Source organism: Porites lutea, chromosome 7 (genome assembly GCF_958299795.1).
Source record: "Porites lutea chromosome 7, jaPorLute2.1, whole genome shotgun sequence".
NCBI lineage: Eukaryota > Metazoa > Cnidaria > Anthozoa > Scleractinia > Poritidae > Porites > Porites lutea.
In genome coordinates this window covers 9,141,772-9,165,948 of record NC_133207.1, presented here as the reverse complement: position 1 = coordinate 9,165,948, position 24,177 = coordinate 9,141,772, and the positions used below count along the sequence as shown (strand labels likewise).

At 38.7% G+C, this 24,177-nt stretch overlaps 1 protein-coding gene and 1 long non-coding RNA gene across 2 annotated transcripts; both read left to right on the top strand.

Annotated features, from left to right (window-relative positions):
- The first annotated feature begins 289 nt into the window (after positions 1-289).
- On the top strand, positions 290-2,258 carry LOC140944173 (uncharacterized). Its single transcript, XR_012166674.1, has 3 exons — positions 290-327; positions 1,423-1,547; positions 1,925-2,258. It is a non-coding gene; the product is annotated as an uncharacterized lncRNA (long non-coding RNA).
- Positions 2,259-3,429: 1,171 nt separating this feature from the next.
- LOC140943237 (mucin-like protein) lies at positions 3,430-22,916 on the top strand. The gene is made up of 19 exons (XM_073392305.1): positions 3,430-3,471; positions 3,549-3,649; positions 5,173-5,265; positions 11,259-11,800; positions 12,723-12,941; positions 13,050-13,382; positions 13,717-13,974; positions 14,768-14,967; positions 15,167-15,509; positions 15,994-16,116; positions 16,296-16,418; positions 16,603-16,668; positions 17,390-17,512; positions 17,929-18,054; positions 19,561-19,676; positions 20,284-20,381; positions 20,692-21,117; positions 21,517-21,639; positions 22,667-22,916. Exons 1-19 carry the CDS (start codon positions 3,430-3,432, stop codon positions 22,734-22,736), a joined length of 3,525 nt encoding a protein of 1,174 aa, XP_073248406.1. The 3' UTR covers positions 22,737-22,916.
- Positions 22,917-24,177: the final 1,261 nt, after the last annotated feature.

Below are 24,177 nucleotides of genomic sequence, written 5' to 3'. Positions count from 1 at the left end.
ATGCATACCCTCAAGGGTTAAGCAAGCTCTTACAAGGATAGCGAAAGTTTTGCGTATGTTTAGGATAGACACTATCTTGACCCTCTCATACTATAGTACGAATTAATTACCTGCATCTGCAAATTGAGCAAGACCTATGTCAGACCAGGGGAAAAACTGAGCGCTTGAGAAATTAGATTTTAACTCTCCGCACTTGGAAATCTATCTCTCTTAATACTTGTGGTGTGGTTGCTAATAATAAAGTAAGGCATGTATTGAAATTTGCTAAAATTACTCTCTATTTTTTTACAGTAATCGTGCCAACGACCACAATGATACCAACGACACGTTAGTATATTGATGTTATTTTTTTCTCATTAAACAAACACAGACTAGGTAGATGTTTTAAAGTCAGTAACAGGCGGCTCGGAAGAAAAAGTCCGAGGCTCAGTTGGGACCAAAATTTGTCTTAAATAATGCGATGACGGCCTGACTTATGATTATCCGTATTATGGGTCTGCATACCACGGTAGGGAATATCTGTGCATTAGGGTCTTGTTGGGAAAGTAAAACAATCCGTGATGCATTGAACTGTTCTAGAGCAGAAGATTTTATGTGTTACCTAAAGGTGTGTTCTTTTTTTTAGTTTTGAGATCCAGGACAGTGAATTTGAACAGACCATTAACTGACTTCTGCTTTACATACTGCTTTCTTTTGCAAATCATCATTACAATAATAATAATAATAATAATAATAATAATAATAATAATAATAACAATAATAATAACAATGGTAATGATAATGGTAATGATAATGATAATGATAATGATAATAATGATAATGATAATAATAATGATAATAATAATGATAATGATAATGATAATGATAATGATAATAATAATAATTAGTATTTACCAAATCAATGAATAGCAATTTTCGCTCGTTTTGAATGGCTCCAGTAACTCGGAATATCCTTGGCTATTCACTGTTTTGCAACCAGAGCCAAGATGGTGTCTCGTTTCGAGACATTTCCGGAAGACGAAATTTGTGCGATAAATGAAGCAGTCGTATAAACAAATACCAAGAAAGCGACGAACTTTGGCTTCTCGTTGTTCACTGGTTAGGTAGAAAATTATTTTCATGCTGAATTTGCAACAAAATCGTAAAGTGCACTTGACAAAATCCCCGAAATGTTTGTAAATTGTAAACATAGTTCCTACCACGTGACGTTTTTAATTTACGAAAAGTTACTTTTTTTCAGTTTTATCCAGCTGATTTGGTAAATACTAAAAAAACTATCCCCCTCAGGGTCGGTGAACAGCGCTAGATATATACCTCGACGCTTCGCGTCTCGGTATAAGTGCCGCCATTCACTTCCCCTTCGGGGAATAGTTGTATATAGTAATAGTACTGTAATAATAACCACATACATCTCTGTTTCAGCGCCTGTTAAACGGTTGTACCCTTACGAAGGAGACACACTTATCGACTTCAAACTCAAATGTGAAAAAATCAAAATACCAAGAGGAGGGATAAGAATCTATGGGAAACGTCACAGAAAATGCTTTGTATGTAATATTATGTATCATTTGTTTAACGATAGTCAAGTTTTTATTGATCAAGACATATCGATGCCCTCGTACTGCTGTTCTTTCATTGATTTTGTGATTTTACTGAGCGATAACACCTTGTAATTGGTGCTTTTACCCTTTGACAACTGCTTTGTTCATTTTCACCCCCATTGGTTACATATGGAGCGATGCATGTTCTCCTCCCTGTAACCATTAAGCTTCCAGTTTAATATACTTAGTTAGGAAGCAGCAAAATCAGCAAGAACAAGCTTGTTCTCTTAACACGAATAGATATTCTCAAGTGTTCCTCCTTTTGCAATCAGTTTTAAAAATCCCGATCCATTAATATTGTATTTTTTGTATCACGATGTCAGATATGTCCAAATGGCGTAATCCAGTTTGAAAGGAATAGAATAAATCAGCGCCCTTACCCATTTGGTCAAAGATGGTGGTTGAGATTTAGTTCAATAATAGCACCATACTGGACACGAGTCGATCTTGGACGCTCATTCACCAATTCGATATCCAAAGTGTATTATCACATCTATACCGGACAAGGAGCCTATGAAACCTTAAGCAAGGCTACATCTGACGTGCTGAGTGTATACCAAAGCAAACTTCCAGAAGGAAAAACATTCCAAGCTTCCTGGGTTTGTGTTGTGACATGGGTGAATCTCCGCCCTGCGGATTTGAATGATTTTACGGAAACCCTGGTAAGACTTAAGCCTTGTTGACACTTGGAGCCTGGGCACGTTTTCTGTTAGCCAATCCAATATATACGAAAATATACGCTTTATCAGGACTCCATTAATTTTGCATGGATATCCTGCCCTAGGCTCTTGGATAACTGTCCATTTGTCTACGGCCTCGTTTATATGGACAAAAAATTGTCCCGGGTACGGAAGAGTTACTCCGCCTACCCGCGCTACTTTCAGCGTGCCAACTTTTCCTACATTCCCTTAAAAAGCATGGCGAACCACGGCCGTTTAACTAGAAACATAAGGTTGACACGGCTAGAACGGGCTCATTCTTTTTTAATGGTGGGGGTTCACCCTCTAAACGGACCCACTTTACTATATGAACACTTTGGCTCGCCCAGCCGGGTCAACAGCTCAGTCAAGGTGAGACAATCAGAGCGTGCGTGAACGCTGCTGGCTCAGACAATGGGGTCAATTTTTTTTCTCATATAAACGCTGGCATAATTTGACTAGGCTGGGAGAGTGGCTGTCTTTCCAGGACAACTTGTCTTCATTTAAACGGTGCCTAAGTAGCTCTCATTTTTTTTACTAAAAAGCTTACAACGATTTTCGGCGGTTGTGTTTTTCACAAATTATATTACCAAGTTATTGCGATTATTGTTTAAAAAGGGAACCTGAATATTTCGGTAAAAACACTATACGTCCCCTAGAATCTTCCTATAAAGGTACACTAACCCCATGTCCTCGAGTAGTTAACAGTTTCGGATGGCGGAAACAAATGCAAAAAGCCACCTTAAAACTTTCGAGACGGCCAAAGTTCCCCTACGGTATCCCAACGGATAAAAATGCTTTAGAAAAGCTTCAAATTAACCAAACAGGTTTCTAGGGCATAGAGAAAACCATTTCAGACACTTTTGACGTATTTTTCACGTTTGGTCGTTAGATGCCCATGAAGCGTTACGAGCACTAAGCTAAGTGCAAAAGGAAGCAACAACTTCCAACATTGTTGGCCAACAATGTTGGGAATTGTTACGCCCATTTGCCCGTGGCTAAAAGTTTGACCGGTTTCAAACTTTGCACAACAACTCCCAACAACACACAAGAACAAAAGCAACAGAGTGAGTGTGCAAATGGGCGCAACATGTAACATCCAACAATGTTAGGAGTTGTTGGTTAACAATATGGCGTCCGTTTGCACTGTGCTTTACGCTCCTTTATGTTTGGTAATTTTTAGAAAATAGTTGTTAAGTAAGCCAAAATCATTGATGTAACTTGTGATTTCAGTTTACTTTGTTTTCAGGGGAACACATTTCAAGCAGTTATCGTCACTGACAACATATTCTCTTTCGTTATATTTAACTATCCTCATAACGGCATTCAATATTCTGCTCCAACAAGCCGGTAAGTGCAAAGCACCCTGAATTATTATGCACATTCAATCACCCCCTCCATCGACTCTCCCCAACACTCGCCCCTTGGAATTCCCCCTTCACCATTGCAGGAGAAAATACTCAGATAGAAAAAACTAGGTATAAGCAGCTTGCACTTAAAAGGAACTTTATTCTCGAAAAATGATAAGAAAGGTTATGGAATGGAATCAAGAAGTAATATTAGGACAGATTCATAAAAAGCATGTGTACACGCTGTCAAATTTGTCGGTTAAAGTTTTTGTGTTAACAGTTTCCATAAAAGCTTTAACACCATGCAGTCATGTCGTGTCAGATGTCCGTAAGAAAGAAAAGTGATAATTCTGAAGGCCGCATACAAAACTGCTGTATGATTCAGTTATCAAACAAGGAGAGTCTATTACGTCTAATCGTTACTTGTCATTTTATCACCGGCCTGGTATCAACAGCTGCCCACACTAGATATTTTGGTGCTCCTTTTTCGTGAGATATCTGTGACCAATGCTACCCTTTATAATATAGCCTAAATTTTGGCAATCTTTAACAGTGTAACCTAGGAGGAGTGGTTTCTTAAGCAAGCAACCGTTTGCTTTTCCATCGAGCATGCGCTCCACGTGATGCCTAAGTGAAAACGTCAAACGACTTCACTTCCTCTTGTTTCGCAAGAGACATAAAGGAATTTAAGGGCCTGTTTGCATCAAAGTGGGGGACCCTAGATAGGTGAGGTAAGATGTGGCGGGTCACCCCACCTATCATGTAAACGTGATCAAATTAAAATTAAATTCGGATTTAGTCCCTAGGAATTCAACTCCATTTGGGTTCTCCTGCGATTGACAAAGAGCGAAAAAGAGTGGAAATTCCCATCAGGCTCGCGTTAAGGCAGCACTTGTAAGCGTAAGCAATAGCCTGCTAGCAGGCTCACTTATGCGGGCTACGTAACCAAATGTGCGAGAGCCTTAACTTGTTTTTAAACAGTTTTTAACCTGATCAAAGTTAATCTATTCGTCCATGGCGCTGGACGGGGGCTCGATCAAAAGAAGCAAACGGTCGCTCGTAGTAGTTTATCGCCCTCTCTAGCGTAGCGTCCGGCCTTAAAAAATCCACTTCTCGCAGGGTATTAGCAGTGCTGAGTTAGTATGCAAATTTTAAAATGGAACATTCGATGTTTATACATGATGCACTACAATAATCTGCACTTCAAATAGCATTAATGTATTCTCTGAAGTAATGCCTGTTGGAACGGTTGAATAGAAGTAGCAAATAATTATAACGGCGACGAACTAGGGAGCCTAGCTAGTTAGGTCGGTATCGTGATATAAGAGTAATTGAGTAGGCTAAGTAGAGGCCAGAATGTGTTTGTCCTTTAAAGAGCCAATTAGGGATTCCACTAGGACAAATATAGACCAGGTCCCGAAAAGAGTAGCCCGTCGGGGGACCTTCTCTTATGAGTGTTTTCTGGCTTAAGATAACATATACATTTTTAACAGACAGAAATGCCTTTTTCCACCCTTTTTACAGGTCAAACTACAAATATTTTACCGACTATGAGTTCCTACCTGTTATTGGTTTCAACGCAGGAGACGACGACAACAATTTCCTTAATATCAAAAGGTATGCAATTTTAGGGCTGAAGCTTCACCCCAAAAACGAAGCCACGACTTCAACGTTTTACTAGGGAGCTTAAGCAACTACGACGACGACCCCAACGACGACTTCAAAAAAACAAAGGGGGTTTAATGATAAAAACAACAGCTCTGCGCGTGCATCACGCTTTTAAGTACATTTCTTTGACGTCCAATGCACGACTACGACGTGAAACCTCTTAATTTGACGTTTTATGGGGGACGTGGACATACGACGACGAATTTTCCTTCCTCTTTTTGAACCTGAATATAATCGTTAAGAGCGAATGTCTGTAAATATCGACCAGAGGCGGGAAAAATAAAATTTTTGAAAAATCCCAAAAAAATTATGTAGACTCCCCTAGGTATTCTAGTAATGAAAATATGAATTTTAGTTTCATTGGATAAATATTTTGGCGAAACAGCGAATGTCAAGTTCGGGCGATTGACGGCCTCCGCCAGACCGCTTTTTCGGGCCCCTAGACCGGGCTACGAAAAGACCACGATTTCAATCGAATTTAAATATGATTCAACCCAAAGAGCTTGGTATCGTATTAGAAGGGGTTTAATACACATATTGAGCGGTCATGTTCTTGAGTTGATCGCAACTGGAATATTTCATGGATTTTTAAATATTTACAAAATTTTAAGGCTTTTACGCGAGCAAAATATAGTCAGATTTCAAAGGCCTAAAATCACATCCGATACATGATTTCTAATACAAAAAGAAATTCTACGTTAAAAAGCAATCTCTAAGCTTTCAAAATATGCTTTCAAAACTCTGCGCAACATATGAAATGAATTTGGGGCTAAACAAGGTGAATACTAGCCGATCTCCCCTTTGAATGTTACTTCCCTGAAGTGATCCCGCCGAATAACTTTTGATGACTTTCACGATCCCCGCCGCCGCTTCTCCCCCTCCCCCCACCATATGTCTACATTTTCCAAGCAATTTTGAGTGGTCTCCCCTCTGAATCCTTCCAAAGTTTTTAGCGATCCCCCTCTTTGGGTTCTCAGTTACGACTGATCCCCAGGGGATAAATAATGACCGGTCCCTAATGTGTTTGGCAGTGATTATGCAAAACGCTAATATGGCGCGCCTATCATGTGCAAAGGGCTTATAAGGGGCCGACCATTTGACTTTTGAGGGGAGGGGGGGGGAGGGGGGTGGTAGAAGTGATGTGAGAAAAAAATATCCTTAAGTTTAATTTTGAGCACAGAAAAGTCTTGCAAGGAAATACCCGCCATACAATAGCTTTGTATGTCAGGGAAAAACATTCTATGATTACCAGAGGTTTGGGGGAAAAATATTCTTACGCAAACCCATGAAATCACCCAAATTACATGCAGAAAATCCTGCTACTGTCTCACATTGCGCTTGCGACACCAATCTTTGATAGTGCACTCTCGGCCTAAGCTAGTGCATGTCTACTCGCTACTGCACGACGAGTGTAATACCTCTGGCAGGCTAGGTACTTTTTAAATCTAACTTTAAGCTGTCCACCAATTGCACTATTGTAGTCACATAGCAAGTAAACATTATGACAAAAAAAAAAAAGCTATTATCTCCAACGCTGATTTATCTGCAAGGAATGGGGTTCAAAAGCGTGGTTTGCAAGCTAGAGCTATAAACGTATTACACCGTAATGCGTTTCTGGCTATTATTATTATTTTATTATTATTATTATTATTATTGTTATTATTATTATTATTATTATTATTATTATTAGCGGAGCTCTGGCGCGCGAAGCGCGCCTGCGGAGCACCATGGGTAAGTAAATCTACCCATCCAAGAAAATTTGGTAATCACGTGACCGTACACCGCCCGCCCGCCCGCCCGCCCGCCCGTCCGTCCGCACCACAGGGAAACCAGTGTTTAATCCTCACACTTTCTAGCCAGTTTGGGGGCACAGGAAGACTGATATTGCACACATATATTGCACGTCAATGTTGTGACCAATTGACAGCTGTCAAAACAGGGTATCCGCTGACCAGTATCACCTGACCGTTTCGCGGGCTCAGGTGTCGACCCATCGAGGTCGATATCTTTTTGAAGTTATCCGCTGACAAGTTATTAGTTTTCAAATGATCGCAGGCTCAAGTTTATTTTTTTAAATTTAATGAAATATGTTGTGTTTTGTATGTGCGGCACAATTAAAATGTTGATTTCAAACTGACCTCGGAAGCTAAAATTCAGCCAGTTTTTACAGGCAGGGAAGACATGCCAGTTGCTTTTGACTTTTCTCACCAAGGTCACGCGTTGGCCACGCTCTACGTCCAATTTTTATACTCTGATTGGTCAAAATTTGACAGGTGAATTCATGCCGAAAATTTATGCAGCATCTTGAAACTTGTTTATTTTGCTGAAGACAGAGTTTTGTGTCAACTTGTGATGTTTTTAGCTGTCTTTTTCCACTGAATGTACAAAATGAAATTCAGCTGCTATCAAGAGTCTTCTGTTATTCATGGCTAGTTTGTTTACTGGGTTTTTGGTTGAGAAATACGTCGCTTGTCAAAGTCGGAAATCCGATTTCGGATGGCATCGTTTTCGTTTTCCACCTTGCTTGATGCGTAAGAGGGTTGAAAAGTCTGAAGCGATTCTGGCCTTACTTGATAGTTTTCAGCGCATCTCGAATGGTAAGCCTGAGTAATTATTGCATTTGACGTTTGTCTTTTATATCTAATTTAATGAAGTCGAGCGTAGTTTATGCGGCTATTTAGTTTATGCACGTTTTTAATTGTAAGATTTGAGACAATGATCTGACCGAGTATCAGGTTTGATTATAAGCTTATAGAACTTAAAAAAGCCTTTAGACATTTTCTCACCGCAAAAAGAAAGAAAGTAAACGTTCCAAAGAATATTTAGTTATAATTCTGGCTGTAAAAGAAAGCTTTGAGCGATTTTCTTGCCTCGAGTTCATCTTTGAAAAAGCAAACACCGGGAAGCCGGCTTACAAAATGAAAAACATAAACAAGGATTTTCAGAGGGCTTTAATACTTGTCTTCGTGAATGAAAATTGTTGCCTCTGTATATGTTTCACCGAATTATTTTCCTTTTATTGATTGTTAGTAGTCTCTTTTGCAATTTTTATCGCCGTGCCGTTTGTTTTCAGTCGCTCATGAACATCGCTTGCATGCAGGAGTAGTCAAAATGTCACGCGTATCAAACGCCTTTGACGATTACACATCGTTATAAAACCATTAAATAAAAAATAAACATAATAAGTTCTTTATTATGTTGAAGCGTATAACTCTATTAATCATAATTTAAACAGTCGACTTTGGCGCTTGTCAAAAGTGAGAACTGACTAGCCGTATAGGTGATTTTGGAAATTTTTTGAACGGTTTCGCTAAAAGCCCAAACGTGCTTCGATCGTCCTGAATATTGAGTGAGTGCAATTTGTATTGCAAAATTGTGGAATACTGCATTCTGTCCGAGGTCTGTATGATAAAAACAGTGCCTCATGGTACTGTTTCACCTCAGATGTGATGTATAAAAAGTATAAAAGGTTGGTTTACACGTCCCCAGGCATGTTGGCAAGATTTTGTAAAGTAAACTTGTCGAACGCAAAAAATTCGGCCTGATTTGTTTTCCAAGAATTTGTTTTCCAGGCCTAATCTACTGTGATCAAGAGCCCGCGCTCTTAAATGTGATGAAGATGATTGCTTTTTTTTTGGTGTACATATAAGGCTATCAACTCGATGTAAGATTAAGTTCACTCTTAGCTTGTACTGTTTTGCAAATTACTTTTCTCTAAAATCACTTAACCTTTCCCTCAAAAGTCACATGAATAAGCTCTAAAGTTAACTGAATTGTGGAAAACAAGTTTATTGTTTGATTTAACTTATAAATTCGAGTTAATATACAGGAGCTTCGCTTTTAGTCCTGGCTAAATCTATATATTATTATTATTATTATTATTATTATTATTATTATTATTATTATTATTATTGTTCATATCTCACACCACTAGTTGTATTAGTGGTCACGTATCCCTACGTCATCAAGCTATTTCCTATGGCCTTAGGTGTCTAACGGACAAGGGGCGGGGGAGCTAAAGATTGGTTCGTGTTACACTGATTCTTCTATAATAAGTTCGAAGATGTGCAGGCACCTACGCAAGTTCAATGGTATGATGCAGAACTGACTGTAAAGTGTCACTTAACTGATCAGTTGCTCTCTCCTACGCGCTCGTACTGTGTGCTCGGTTATTTATTACTTGAACCACACTGATCACCCACCCAACGCTCCATTTTTGCACGCTGTATCGCCACACAAAAGCAAATATCGACGCCGCAATCGTTAGACCGTGGTAGGACGCCTTTGCTTGACATGTGCTTTACACTAGCCTTATACAGCGTATTGCAATACAATTGCACAACGCATTAGGATATTTCCAAACTGACAGAAACCAGGACAAACAGAGGAAGGGGGAAAAGTGTCGAACAACTTTCAACAACCAAAAAGAAAGACGCAAACAATAATATCTGACCCTAGGCCCGGCCCGAGGCGGGGTTTAGAGGGGAAGGTGAGAGTTGCAGTTACCGAGATGATAAAGGGATTTCTTTTTTGTTTTGAAATTTTTCATCACGGGATTTCTTTGGGGATAGGAAAATTTGAAAATATAAATATCTATAGACATTTTAGGTAGCTTGATTTAAGTAGGAATTTCAAAGGGTATTCAAAACAATCTGATTGGTGTAGTACCGCACGCGTACAATACTGGCCGCGCAGTTCAGACTGTCAGATGAGAAAAAGTGAAATTCAGGGGATGTACGATGAATAAACCAACCACAAACATTTACTGATCCTGACATTGATCCTTCACGGAAAAATCTCAGGGCTTGGAGAAATTAGGGCTTGAAAATTTGGGCGGTTAATTTTCTGTCCTAAGATTTTTTGGGTTTCGTCGGGAATCCGACAAGTCTAGTAAAACTGCGCAGTAAAAAAAAAAAAAAAAAAAAAAAAAAAATCCGATTGTCGGTTCATTCAAATGGCATATCTACAACATGTAAGACAGAAATGGATTTTTTTTCATAACTCAGAAAAAAGTTTACCCTAACGCAATCAAGTCTAGAACGGCCCTTTCACGTGTCACATGTTGAGCGAGCGGGAATTTCGGGAATTTGAATTCGATTGAAATCGTGGTCTTTTCGTAGCCCGGTCTAGGGGCCCTAAAAAGCGGTCTGGCGGAGGCCGTCAATCGCCGGAACTTGACATTCGCCGTATCGCCAAAATATTTATCCAATGAAACTAACATTTATATTTTCATTACTAGAATACCTAGGGGAGTCTAGATAATTTTTTTGGGATTTTCCAATTTTTTTTTTTTTTTTTTCTGGTCGATATTTACAGACATCCGCTCTTAAGAATTCAACTCCAGGAAAAGTTGCCTACATTTGGCATATTGAGTGGGTCAAAATAGACGCGATTAAGTTTGAAAGCACGCAAATTCATTTTTTTACCGACGTTTTCACTGCCGTCGTGGTCGTCCTTGCTTAACAAATGAGTCGCCAGCAAGGGTTAGGTACTGATTCAGACAAGGTCATCGTAGCGGACATGGGGAGGCATTTCTGCATACCTATAGTTTACAAAAACCCCCTTAAGAAACAAGGTTTACTGTAAAGATATTGAAAACTTATTACAAATGTAACGAAATTTGTCTTAGTTGTGGAAGAATTTTCGATATTTTGTGGGCGTTTTTAATAAAACAATTATTCCACTCGCGCTTTTTGGATATGAGATGTTTATAGCTAACTCGGCGCTACGCATCTCTTTCCCCCTTTGCGGCCATTTCATATCCAACGCGCACTCGTGGAATAATTGTTAATTAATTCATGAGAATTTTGCGTGATTTTCATTACAAAATTAATAGTTCAAGGAACTGAAATAGTATGTCAATACACAAAGGCAGATGAAATATATATTTTCAAACCTTGTTCTCAATGAACTGACTGTTGGATTTTGTTGTCACGAAACAGGTCAGGTACTGTTGAAGCTGAAAGCATTGACAACCTTCCTGGAAACCAGGAAAACATACCCGGGCGATGGATCATGCGACTTGAGAATTCTGCTGGTGAAGAGGATAGCGATTTCAATTGCGTAGTCTGGCTTGAAAAGCACGAGCTAGACCTAGATTTTACCAACTCTACTAAACCGGACCCTTGTCCCTGTACGTTGGATCAGGCAAGAGTGGATGATAGGTATACATGGGTTGAGTCAATTTTTCCCTATACAAGGTGCTACTACACGGTCAGGCGCTCTAGTAATAACCACGGTAGAAAGTGTTGTTACTTCATAAACGCCAATAAATTGGGAGCTTTGATAATCGGACCGCGTCGTGGTGGTACAATTGACCGCTTCCATAAGCTAGTTCCAGAATTAAAGGATGACCACACAGAAAGTGACGTCTTGGGGTTTCAATATTGCTGCATTGGAGCAATCAAAAGGGGGAGACTGTGCAAGTTATATTACCAATTGCGGCCATCTGAGGGCTGTGAAGCTTATGTCCCCCCGGTTCAAGGTAGGATATTCTTGCGTGTTTGTGTTTTACTTATTTATTTTTGGCTTCTCAATTGTAAGCGATTTAACTTTTTGCCTCATTTTTGGCAACAAGAAAAGTCATGAACATTAAAGAACAGACAATTATGGAATGACGAAGCTGAGTACGTGTAAAAGCTGAACCAGCCAGTTTGTTTTTCATTCAAAATAACTTAAACTTGGCTCGAAAAATCCTTGATTTTACCATAACAGTTCCTCGGCATTTTAGGACGCGACTTTCTGTCGAATTTCGATGCCTTTCTGCGATCTGTTTCAGTCAATTGTTTAGCTATTGTCATTACCAGTGGTGTAAAAAAAATCGATTGGTATTCGAAAAAGTTTTCAAAACGTGCAACCTCGATTCAAAGTGTACGTGAACTCGCAATATGGCTAACCGCGTCCTGTCATTGGATATCCCATTTAATTTTAACGGCTCTTAGAATGTCAACTGAAACTAATAAGGATGGCGTATAATGAAAGAGGACAGTGTGTGTGTCATTTCTAAGTCACCAAAACGTTTTTCTCTTCCTTCTTATTCAAACAAACGCATTTTTAGATGAAAGTTTTTACATGTAATCTTACCGTACTTTGCGAATTCGGAAATGGCCCATTGTTATTTCTAATTGTGGGTTAATGGGACACTTTATGTCAGCTGACATGGAGAGAGCGGACGGGCGGTCCTACAAACAATCACCTTACCCATGGGCTCCAGAGCTTTACTGAAAAAGCAAACAAACAAATAAACAAAAACAACAATTTTTTACAATTAAGCACTCAGCACAAAGTGCTCACTTGATTCAAAAGACATAAAAACTTGACTAGACCACGTCAGGTTCGTTGAAAAGTATCTTGAAATTTTTGTTGAGATTTTACTTATGATTACCAACTGCTGTCTTGTATCGCAGCTCCTACTTTTGGAGATCCTCATGTTGTGACACTAGACGGCAGAAACTACACTTTCAACGGACTTGGTGAGTACACTATGATAGACATCAACGATGAGTTCTTCCAGCTGCAAGCTAGAACAAAACTTGCTAAAGGAGGAGGGACAGCGACCATCTTTGCTGCGGCAGTGGCGAAGGAGGAAAGTACAAGCACAGTGCAGGTTGCTCTGAAAGAAGGAGGTCAGTAGACGATACGAGTTTTTTTCTTTTCTCTTTTACCTTAGATGGCATCCTATAAGCAGGTCAATGTTCCTAACATATGAAATTGTGTGCTTGGATTGTTTACAGGAGGATTGGAAGTGCTCATAGATGGTCAGCCATACAATGACTACGATGGTTTGACAAACTCCAGCGTATTTGTCAATGGATCTCTAGCACTGTCACGTCCAGAAAGCAACTCCTTCCTCATGACGTTCCCCTCTGGGATATCTGTAACAGTCACTGAACTACAAGGCTCTCTTACTATAGTCTGCGCTGCACCCATATCCTTCAAAGGAAACACCAAGGGGCTCTTAGGGACTTGGAACGATGACACCCTTGATGACTTCTTGAGACCTGATGGAACAACGCTACCATCCAACGCCACAGGCCGTCAGATACATTTCGATTTTGGCTTACATTGTAAGTCTCATCACACTTTAGTGCCACGTTTATAGTATTTCATGTTATATAGTCTTTAACAGTGTTCTAGACGGCTACCTTCGTTATCCAGTATTTAGTATAAATGTGCAGGCAAGAGGTTTATTAACCGTTGAAGCAAGGGGCTCTTTAACATTTTGTCTCAGTGTTTAACACATAAATGAGAAAAAAATAGTTGTTAAACTGCGAACTAATCTTTCCTACAGTATACTTCATTTTTCTTTCCAATAATTTGATTTATGTTTTAAACAAGAAAAGGCGCGTGCAAAGTTCACAAAGGTACATGTTCTAATGTTCTAATATGTTATTTTGCTAGGGCAAGTGATGGAGAATACAACCCTATTTACCTACAAACCTGGAGAAAACACAAGCACTTACGCTAATGCGTCATTTGTTCCTATCTTTTTGGACGAACCAATAAATTTTGCAACCAACGAGTTAAGAGTTGCAGCAGAGCTTGCTTGTCAAGGGGACGTGAACTGCTTGTTCGACATCGCTTCCACTGGAGATGTATCTGTTGGAGAGAGCACCAAACAAGTAGCTGTACAAATTGAAATTGACTCACAGGCATTGGGTAAGACAGTGGCGCAGTTGTTTGATTATGCGCGCTATAAATTTTGAAATATTATTATGTCGTTACTGTCAAGTATCTTCTTGCCAAGGATTGCCGCTTTTAAGAAGTCTGGATGTAAACTCTACCACACCGAACACAGACATCTCAGCTGATAGGAATAATAATTCGTAAAAAGTGAACCACAATTTTGAATTTGAAGAAAGACATTTCTTCATTGATGTATGATCATCTTCAGTTGCAAGTAATACAGTAACTTTGGGTTGAAACAGACCTTTGTCACGCGGCGGCCATTTTATCCCAAGAGATTAAAAAAGCTTTCTTTTGCACGGCTAGCCTCGCAGTGAAAACGACGCTAGCCGTGCAAATACAAATCTTTTTTAATCTCTTGGGACAAAAAGGCCACCGCGTGACAAAGGTCTATATAACAATACATGCACAAGTATATGGTGATACATCATGCATCACCATAATTGTTATTTCGAAGCTGATAAACTGTATTACATGCAACTGAAGATGATCGTAGACGATGGAGACATTTATTGCTTTAAATTCAAAGTTGTAGTTCATTTTTTGCGGATCTTTGTTTATTCTCCATTTTCCAGACCAAATGAATGAAAATTAGATTCAAATCCAATGGTATCTCATTGGCCTCCTTCTTAAACCTGGTTACCATTTAATAAAACTGTGCCACACATCTCTGCACTTCGTGATAGTACTAATTCCATGCTTAGAGTAAGGGATCTCCGTCCTTTTTTAATGCTCAGTCTATTTTTATAATGTTCATGTTTTGCAGAAAATTTCCCTCCAAGGATTCTAACAGGACCAACTGAGGTCAATATAACTGTCAACGAAACAGCTACTATTATTGTGACAGCAGAGGATCCTAACAACGATTCCTTGACTTTCACTTTATCTGGAACACTTCCCACCGGTTATACAACGACAAGCGATGCGTCGTCAATAACTTTGACTTGGAGGGTTACCTCTGAGGAGGTAACCGTTTGTTATTGTAAATCACAGTTTGTCTTCAGCCTGGTGTGGGGGGCTTCTGAAAAAATAAGATATTGATTTTTTTATTCTTCTTTAATACCGTTTTCAAATAGATCTCATTTGCTCGTATTTATATTTTCATGCAGACTCTTTTGAGTATTCCGCTTCAAAATTAATTTTGACAAGCACTTTACTTTTACAGATCGAAGTAGACTTCATTGTGTCGGATGGAACTGCAACCACAGTCTTAAGTCCAGTCATTTATGTTTGCGCATGTCTTAATGATGGAAGCTGCTTTCATGAAGAAGAGGATAGCGAGGAAAACAATGCCAACAACACAGAAAGATTCAACACTCTCTCGTGCGCGTGTAAGGATGGTTACACCGGATCCTTTTGTGATTCAGATCTTGACGCCTGCGAAGAAAATTCCCAGCCATGTTACCCAGGTGTCACCTGTACTGATTTACCGCCACCTGCAAACGAGACTGGATTCCAATGCGACCCCTGTCCAAGTGGTTACTCAGGAGATGGTATTGATTGTACAGGTATATCATAATTATAGGTTACTGACCAGGCAAAACGGCTCAAGGCCAATACCCAACCATCTTGTCTTGCGGCTGGACCACCAGGGAAATCCCGAAAGGTCAAGATGGGCCTTTCTTTCACGCTCTGGTGGCCAATCAGAACAAGGGATTAGCTTCAAATTGCTCACGGCCTCTACAGTCATATAATAAAGGCGTTTATTGCAACTTATGATTTCCCGCCTCCAAATAATATCCAGGGATATAGTCATCCTTCAAACGATCATATATAATCCCGAGCCGGTTTATGTTAGCTACGAAGGAATGCTAGCATCGTACAAACGCCCTTCGGTGCTCAAACATCTTCGATGGTACGGTTTCTGTCGTTTGTTTCTTTAGGTTATCCATTTGAGCCCGGAGTTCATTAGCAGATACTCAAGAGTTGGTATTCTTACTCTTTTACTTAAAATGTACTTAGTATGTTTTCTATATACTTCGTTTCTTTTAGACATTGATGAATGCTCTGTAAACAAAGGTGGCTGTCAGCACAATTGCATTAACACCCCCGGCTCATTAGCATGTAAGTGTGATGATGGATATTATCTCGATGCAGACAAAAAGTCTTGCCAGGGTAAGAACGATTCAACCTTGTTTGTCTCGTCTTTTTTTCTCCCATTTCTTAATTTGAAAGTTTGTCAGCAAGAATCTCATGTGTTACGTTTGCCTAAACCTTGAATCGGATTCTCAATGCCACTTCGTTTGGAAAGAAGTATGAAGATGACAGTTTACAGTGTACTCTTGCGCTTTCAGATGTGAATGAGTGTTCCCCTGCCAGTGACTGTATGCATCAATGTGAAAATACCGCAGGAGGATATAATTGCAAATGTGATGAAAGTTTTAAGGTGGATCCTGCTGATTCAAAGAAATGCATACGTGAGTATTCTTATTCAAGGGCAATTATCGCCTGTCTGTGCCACTCATGTAAAAAAATATATATTTTAAAAAAATCACCTTTACTTTCATTGTTCCTAACGTGATGTTTGTTATTATTATTTTTCGTCAGCTGAAAATGTATGTACAGGTCAACATGGCTGCTAACAAGTTTGTTATCAAGCAGATGGACAGAACAAGTGTTCGTGCCACGCGGGATATGAACTAAACCAAGATGGCATGACATGCTCAGGTATTTATTTAAACAAATACTTTATTCAGGCAGCTGATCATTTAAAACATGAGTAGTTTAGGAACAAGGTCGCTAGAACGAAAGTTGTTACTGAAGTAATCCAGGTTGGCATGACCTGTTGTAACTATCTAAGATTACCAGTAAAGGGCTTCGTCTCGATACCCAACCATACTAGTGTCCACTGACCTTGTCTGGGAGCGTTCCGCCAGGTCGTGGTTTCTAAAAAAAGATATTTAACAGTTACGGTGGACATCGCAGAATTAAATGAAACTTGGCGACTATAATTGGTTGCCTAGGGAGGTCTTGGTAAAAGTCCTCTAAGCCTATCAAACCCTTTTTTTCACTTGGAACTTTCTTGACCGCTGAAGACAAAATTTTTTGCAAATTAACCTTTTCGCTGCTTAAAAACAAAGAGCCCGTCTAAATTCAGCGACGATTGATTGATCGGTCGAAAACTGAGAAGCGTGCTCGCTTCCTGGCGCCCTGCGGCTCACGTATTGTTAAATTTCTTTCACATGATTGGCTAGTTCGTTAGACCACAAACACAAAGGGAAAGGAATGTAGTTTGGTTTTCAGCAGCCGTTTGTGGGAAGGAGCGTTTCCTGACGACACTAAAAATGGTTGTGTAGCTGACTAATCAAAGGGCAACCCTGCTCTATGATATGTCACGTACAATGGTATGATTTCACATAATTATACTTTAACTACTCCTCTTTTCCAGATATAAACGAATGTGAGACTGGAAAAAGTCTATGCAGTCAGACGTGTAGTAATCGAATGGAAGGTTACAATTGCTCCTGTGCAGACGGATTTAGTCTTGACAGTGACGGTTACACTTGCAACGGTATCCAGTTTGTTCTGACTTGTTTTTCTCGGGCATATATTGAAAGAAAACAAAACTGATAAAAAAGGAAAGATATATAGATATAGATATAGATATATATATAAATAGGAGAAATAATGAAAATGATTACGATAATGATGAAGATAATGTTAATGATGATGATGGGTCCATCAACTGAAATTACCCATGCAAAGCTTTAATTATTTTTGACCAACAAATAATTTTAAATAAAAAAAAGATTATTCTTAATAAAATAAGACTAAGAAAATTAGTGAAAGCGGAGCATGCAAACTGATAATCATTTCCATTTTAAATTGACTCATTAGATTGTCCGCAATTAGTTTTTGATTTCGGTATAATCTTGGAGCATTTAACTTTGTTAAACTGTTTTGGTCTACCTCTGTTCTCTTTATAAGATATCGATGAATGCAGGGAATTCACTTTCCAATGTCAAGATGCTTCCCAGACTTGTAGTAATCTCCACGGATCTTACAAGTGCGTCTGTGGAGAAGATTTGTACTGGATTGACAACAAATGCCAAGGTTTGCTTGCAAATGAATTCAGTTGTTATTTGAATCAAGCCATGACTTTAATTTGTTCTGATTTATCAATGATTTGGACTCATCTTTAACAGATTGTTCAGTCAAAGTTGTTTTGCCACTATCATTGGTGATTTTCTACAGTTTACCATGTTCCTACATACATACATACTTACATACATACATATTTATTGGTTTGTCCCAACAGGCCTTTCAGAGTCAATGTCACAGTAATAATATTAATCACATAAAGCTCAAAACACGAAAAATAATTAACTAACTAAATTAAAAGGAGGCGTCTAGAAGAAGTCGCCTAATTGACGCTTAAAACTTTTAACGAATTCGCTTACTTTGAGCTCTGGTTGTAGCTTATTCCAAAGGGGACGTCGCTCTAAATTCGAAGGACCTTTGGCCACTAGCAGTGCATAAGAGTGGTATTCTCAACATTTCCGAGTTCCTGATTGTCTTTCATTACCAAACCATAATATCTTTGTAACACATGTACTACAGCATCATTACAGGAGGCTGCTTGGCCATTTGGTCAGCGCGTCGGACTCTTAATCCGGTTGTCCCGGGTTCGAGTTCCAGTTTGGCCACTTGCAGGACTTTTTTTCGTTTTTCCCGAGTTAAAATCCTCGGAGACGCTTGTAAATAGCCAACTGGTTGCCGGATGTTTTTGGGATCTTAATCCTTTTATCTTAAGTTTGAATTATTTGTTCTAATATTGTGTGTTTTCACATGACGTCATGGAGGCCATATTTGTGTCCCAAAACAATGAAACGGCGGCCATGTTTGTGTCCCAAACCAATCCTGTGTCCTAGAATTATGAATCCTGCCTCTGTTAAAGACTAACTGGAATGATTATTCCTTTCAGGAAATCAGCTTAATACAAAATATTAACAATTAATGAACGAGACTGAGTATCTTATGAAGAATTATGAAGATCGAGGAGGGTGTTATCCGTCGAGGCCGTAGGCCGAGGCGGAGGACACCCTCCGAGATCTCCATAATTCTTCAGATGATACGAAAGCCGAATTCAATAATTGTTTTATTATTCATTCAAAATAATTGCTAGTTTAAAAACATAGCTAAAAAATGCTTACCACCGTCGATGTTAAGTTCATTCTCGATGGTGCACGTTTAAGGTTGTTCAGATCCGCACATATTCTCCAAATAGCCGATGTCGCAATTCGAGTTGTCTTCTTGCTGTTCTTGCCATGTCTTTAACTATTATTTCGCCTAGTTCTTACTCTTGAAACGAGTGAAATTTCCGCCATTTTTGTTTTCACAACCTAAACAACTGAACCTCGTCCCCAGGTATCTTGGTGAACGGTGCATTAACTGCAAGGAAGCTGCACTTTTGACGTCATCGGTTGATTTATCGCAAAATTCTTTCAAAGCTGGTCATCAGTAGCTGGTTATGGTGAATTATGCGTGTGCTTTAGCCAATCAGAATAAGAGAAATACTTTGAATGAATAATAAATATATTTATTTCTTTTTTTCCAAAGGACTTGGTAAAGGAGAAGCTCCTCCACCGCCTCCACCCGCATCAACACCGAGAACACCTTCTGCAGAAGAAACGGCCGAATCAGTCAGCGTAAATGTCGGATTAAATATTTCTGAGGTGAGCCATTTTTCTGGCAATCAATTAGTTGGAATTTTTTGAAAACCTACCTTGCGAAAATGGCCATCATTTGACTAAAAACAAAACCCATGTTTCTGCCCTCCGATAAGCGAAAGTGAGGTAAAAGGAGCACCCCCTCCTCAATTTGTAAGACGCTCCAGATCAAACCAAAGGGGCAAATTCAATAGTTACTTAAAGGCGCCAATATTGAGCCACGAGTTAGACACAAGGATATTGCTGTTTTGGGTTAATTCTGTGCAAAAGTCATTGCCTTTACCCTATACACGAAATGTTTCTATACAGTTATGAAGAAGATATCAATAGTCAACAATAACCATGATAACCTTTTTGGTGATTTTTGCAGGCATAACATTATAACTTGAAAAAAGTTGACAGTTTTTAATACATTATTATCCTTGCCCTCCGTTGCAACAGACGACAAGAAACAGTTTAAATGTCTAAATATAATCTTAAATAACAAAATTAACCATTATTTTTGGAATTAAATTGAAACGAAGACAATTGCAGATTTTAGCTTTTTAAAAGAGAGGTCAACTAGCGTGACATTCTAATTTCTAGATCTCTCAGCTAATTTTTCTTATTGCAGTGGAATAAACCAAAGGAGGACGCGTTCAAGCAGTCCGTTGCACAAGCAGCTACAGATCATTGTTTGACAGGTAGCAACTGTCAATCAACGGAAACCAGGTATTGACTACTTGTCGATTTATTGCTTTACTGATTGATTGCTTGAAGAATGGATGGATGCTTAATTCTCCATAGACTCATTTCTTGACAGTTTAACTAAATTTGTCATCATTTCAATATTTTGATCCGGAGATTAAGAAAGTAGCTGTGAAGTAAGGAATCTGCACAAAACAACAACAACAACAACAACAACAATATATCATAATAATAATGATGATGATGATGATGATGATGCTTATACATTGTAGTTATGATAAATATAATATGATAATAAATAACAAAAAGACAACAAATCCACTCCCATTTTAAGCTCTCGACGCAAACGCAGATCAGCGGGAAGCCTGGTCTTTACAGAGAACCAAGTACACGTGTTGCCTGGTTACCCAAAACTGATTTCAGTGAGTCCACTCCTGGCAAATATTTCATTTTACATACAGTCTCCAGCTGGATCGTCGTTTACCGTCATGCCGAAAGCTGTCGTGGTTGCCATCGTTCAGAGTTCTCTGGCAAGCATTTCAAGCGCCCTCAATGCCAACATATCAAGTGTACAAACGCTTTTTGCAGACACAACGACAGCGACATCTTCAACTCCGCCGATTACAACCGCCACTACACGGGTGTTACCTACGGAGAAAGAAAGCAATATGAAATATATCATTGCTGGTTGTGTTGCTAGTGGGGTGGTGATTATCATCATTGTCGTAATCCTTGTGTGGTGGTGCAATAAGAAAAAAAGGTACCTGTGCCACCTTAATTCTTATAAAATCTACGGAATTTATGGGATTAATAAAATTCCCACGAAATGACGTCTGAGAAACAAGAGCAGAAATTCCATACTGATGACACGTCACAACCCAGATCTGGGTAGGCCGTAAATTTGCTTCCCCCAATCAGAACCATTACCCCGATCTGGCATGGGTAGTGTCACCGCATCAGTATGGAATTTCTGCATTCGTTTCCTGAACAGCGGCTGATAATCGAACCTAGACGGGGTGGCAGGGATCAACAAGTGATACTTACGTATGGCAACTTTATGGCCTAAAAATTGGGTCTAAAGTAAAGAATTAACCTGTCTTGCAGTCTGTTTTTACTATAAGAAAGATCTTCTCTGATCGCCTTTTTCTCCGTTTAAAAGGGAAAAACCTCGAAAAATTGACAGTGAATTGTCAATCGTCAGGAAGGTAAAGACTGCAGAAAACATGGAAATGAATGAAACTCATTCACCCAGCAACGAAGCCTTGGACAATGATACTTATATGTAAGTTAATCAAAAATTACTTAACGCTCTGGAGCTTTAACTAGGAAATAAAAGTTACCTTTGGTCATATTTAATTAGCGCCCCTCGTTCCGAGTGTGATAATTAATGGTAATCGAACTTCGTGCCCTGCAATTTGATCTGAAATCATACGTATCATTAGAACACGAATGACGCGATTTAGAACAGATGTGATTTAAAGCGAAAAATAGTGTGATTTTTGAATAAATCACACTGCTGAGAGCCAATCAGATTGCAGGAATCGCCAGTGATTTTAAAATGAATATAATAAAGTTTGGAATTAAAAAAAAAAACAGCAAGCACTGCTTTCAGCACCAGGATGAGACCAGATGGAAAGCCAATATTTGGCGCAATGTCAGGAGAACAATGCTAGGAAATTTCTAAAGTCAAATTAAACGAGAAATATTTACAATACTGTAATAATCTAATGTCCCTAATCTATGGCAACTTCGATGTCATTGTAACGCTGATCATAACAAATTTTCGGCCGTCTTTATCTAAGTATCTTAGCTGTGGAGGTCATTTTTCAAAATCTTTGTTTTAACAGAGTCGTAGATAATAGTCAAGGGTGAGAGGTATTGCCGTTGAAAACCCTATCGAGCCACCTTAATAAGATGATAAACAGAAAAATATATATAATTATCATCTATAGAGAGAGAAATAAAAAAAAAGGAAAGAAAAAGGAAAACGAAGGAATGAGGGGGAGGGGAATAGTCAACTACCTTGATGATGTATCAGTCGTCAATCTCTTTTATTACAATATGATATCTTTAATTTTTTATTTGTGGCTAGAGTTGGAAGCAATAACCCAATGCCAGACATTGAACAACAGGCTCCCAATGATTTAAAGAGCCCCGCCTAAATTGTTAGTATTTATTCCTAGTATGTTATTATATCCACAATTAAATCCTTCGTAGACTTGCAGGCAGACACCTGCTCTATATCATTCATTTTCCATCTTAAAATGTGCGGGACTTAATACAATAAATTCAATTACCTATATTTGCAGGCAGTCTGTGAAGAAACGTGTGGAGAACCAGGAATCAGAATTACCAGGTTCCGCTGGAAAAACTATGTGACCCAAAATGGACGCGATGTGGACATGTCTGGGCTTTTGAAGAAATGAGGACTGTTTTCGTACCCCTTAAAGCGTACTAAGCAAGAAACTTACTTCAGGAAGCACTGAGATGTATATTTTGCTGTTCTTATATCCGGATGACCCCTCCAGGATCCGGTTTGCTTTCTCCTTGAATATATATATATATATATATATACATATATATATATATATATATATATATATATATATATATATATATATATATATATATATATATATATATATATATATATATATATATGTATGTATGTATATATATATATATATATATTTTTTTTTTTTTTTTTTTTTTAAAAGAAAAGGCATGTGTGAAAGACTTTTTATCATTGTTTATATATTTTTATTTATACTCCAAATTATTGCATCCGTTAAAAACCAACACAACCTCTACTTTGCAGTTGAACTGCAAATGGGCGAATTACAGTGGACACCAAGATATAGAGCTTTTTTATTTGCAGTTGATCTCCGCCTTAGTTTTACCTTCTTGTTACTAAAGTCTGTTTGTTGTTGTTTTTTGGTTTCCAGATAACGCAAGCTCGTTCTTTTGAAAAGCAATATTATATTATTAGATTAACAGTATAGGATTTTAAATCCATTTTTTATATTACATGTGCGTGGTCTATTATAAACATCTACAATAAATATTGTCCTTCACAAGGTAAAATTGCGTCCCAAAATGTAGTCATATCTTGATTAAAAAAAAAAAAAGGAATCATAAATATAGCACAGAAAAGACCCCCCTCCCCCACTGAAGACGCTCACTTTTAAAGTAATGTGACTATTAGAGAGCTTGGAGAGAAAACGTGATAGCCGTCGTCACTCTACTATGGGTTTTAGTGAGATTGCCGTACTAGCGGGAACAAAATATCAAATGTAAGAATTTTTATCATCTTGCTTATCAGGAGAGGGCTTACAGCGGTTACCACTAACACCCGCCCTCGAAGGGATTTTTCTCTCTGTTGAAACCTGAGTTTTCGTGGGCGTCAATCAACTGTTTCCATGTTTTTTGCACGCGCTCTGGCAGAGATGGTTCCCTCATCATCGCTGAATGAACTTACAAGAATAACTTCGAATGGCGACAGCGTTTTTAATTATTTCATTAAGATGAAGGATTACATTGTTAAAACAACGAGGTCTCTGCGAGATGAGTGAAATAGCCGAAACACACTCTACAGTTTACGTAAAGGTTATCAGGTTGTTTATTTATTTGATTGTATGAAACCACGGGAGCCGTGGACCACGAATGCAAAGGATCGAGTAGAATTTAAAGAAACGAAAGATATCACACCGACAACGGAGAAAGTTTCCTCTGAATAGAGGCTGTTTTCGAAAATGAAGTTTGTAACCTGCAGATCTACTTATCATTCTTCATGTTATCGAATAGGACCCAGAACTAGCAA

Excerpts from the sequence above, each read along its gene's own strand:
- LOC140943237 (XM_073392305.1), top strand. The coding sequence starts at position 3,430 with ATGGCGTCCGTTTGCACTGTGCTTTACGCTCCTTTATGTTTG. Across the intron at positions 12,942-13,049 it reads GGTTGCTCTGAAAGAAGGAG|GAGGATTGGAAGTGCTCATA; the intron begins GTCAGTAGACGA and ends GATTGTTTACAG. Across the intron at positions 21,118-21,516 it reads TGGTGCAATAAGAAAAAAAG|GGAAAAACCTCGAAAAATTG; the intron begins GTACCTGTGCCA and ends TCCGTTTAAAAG.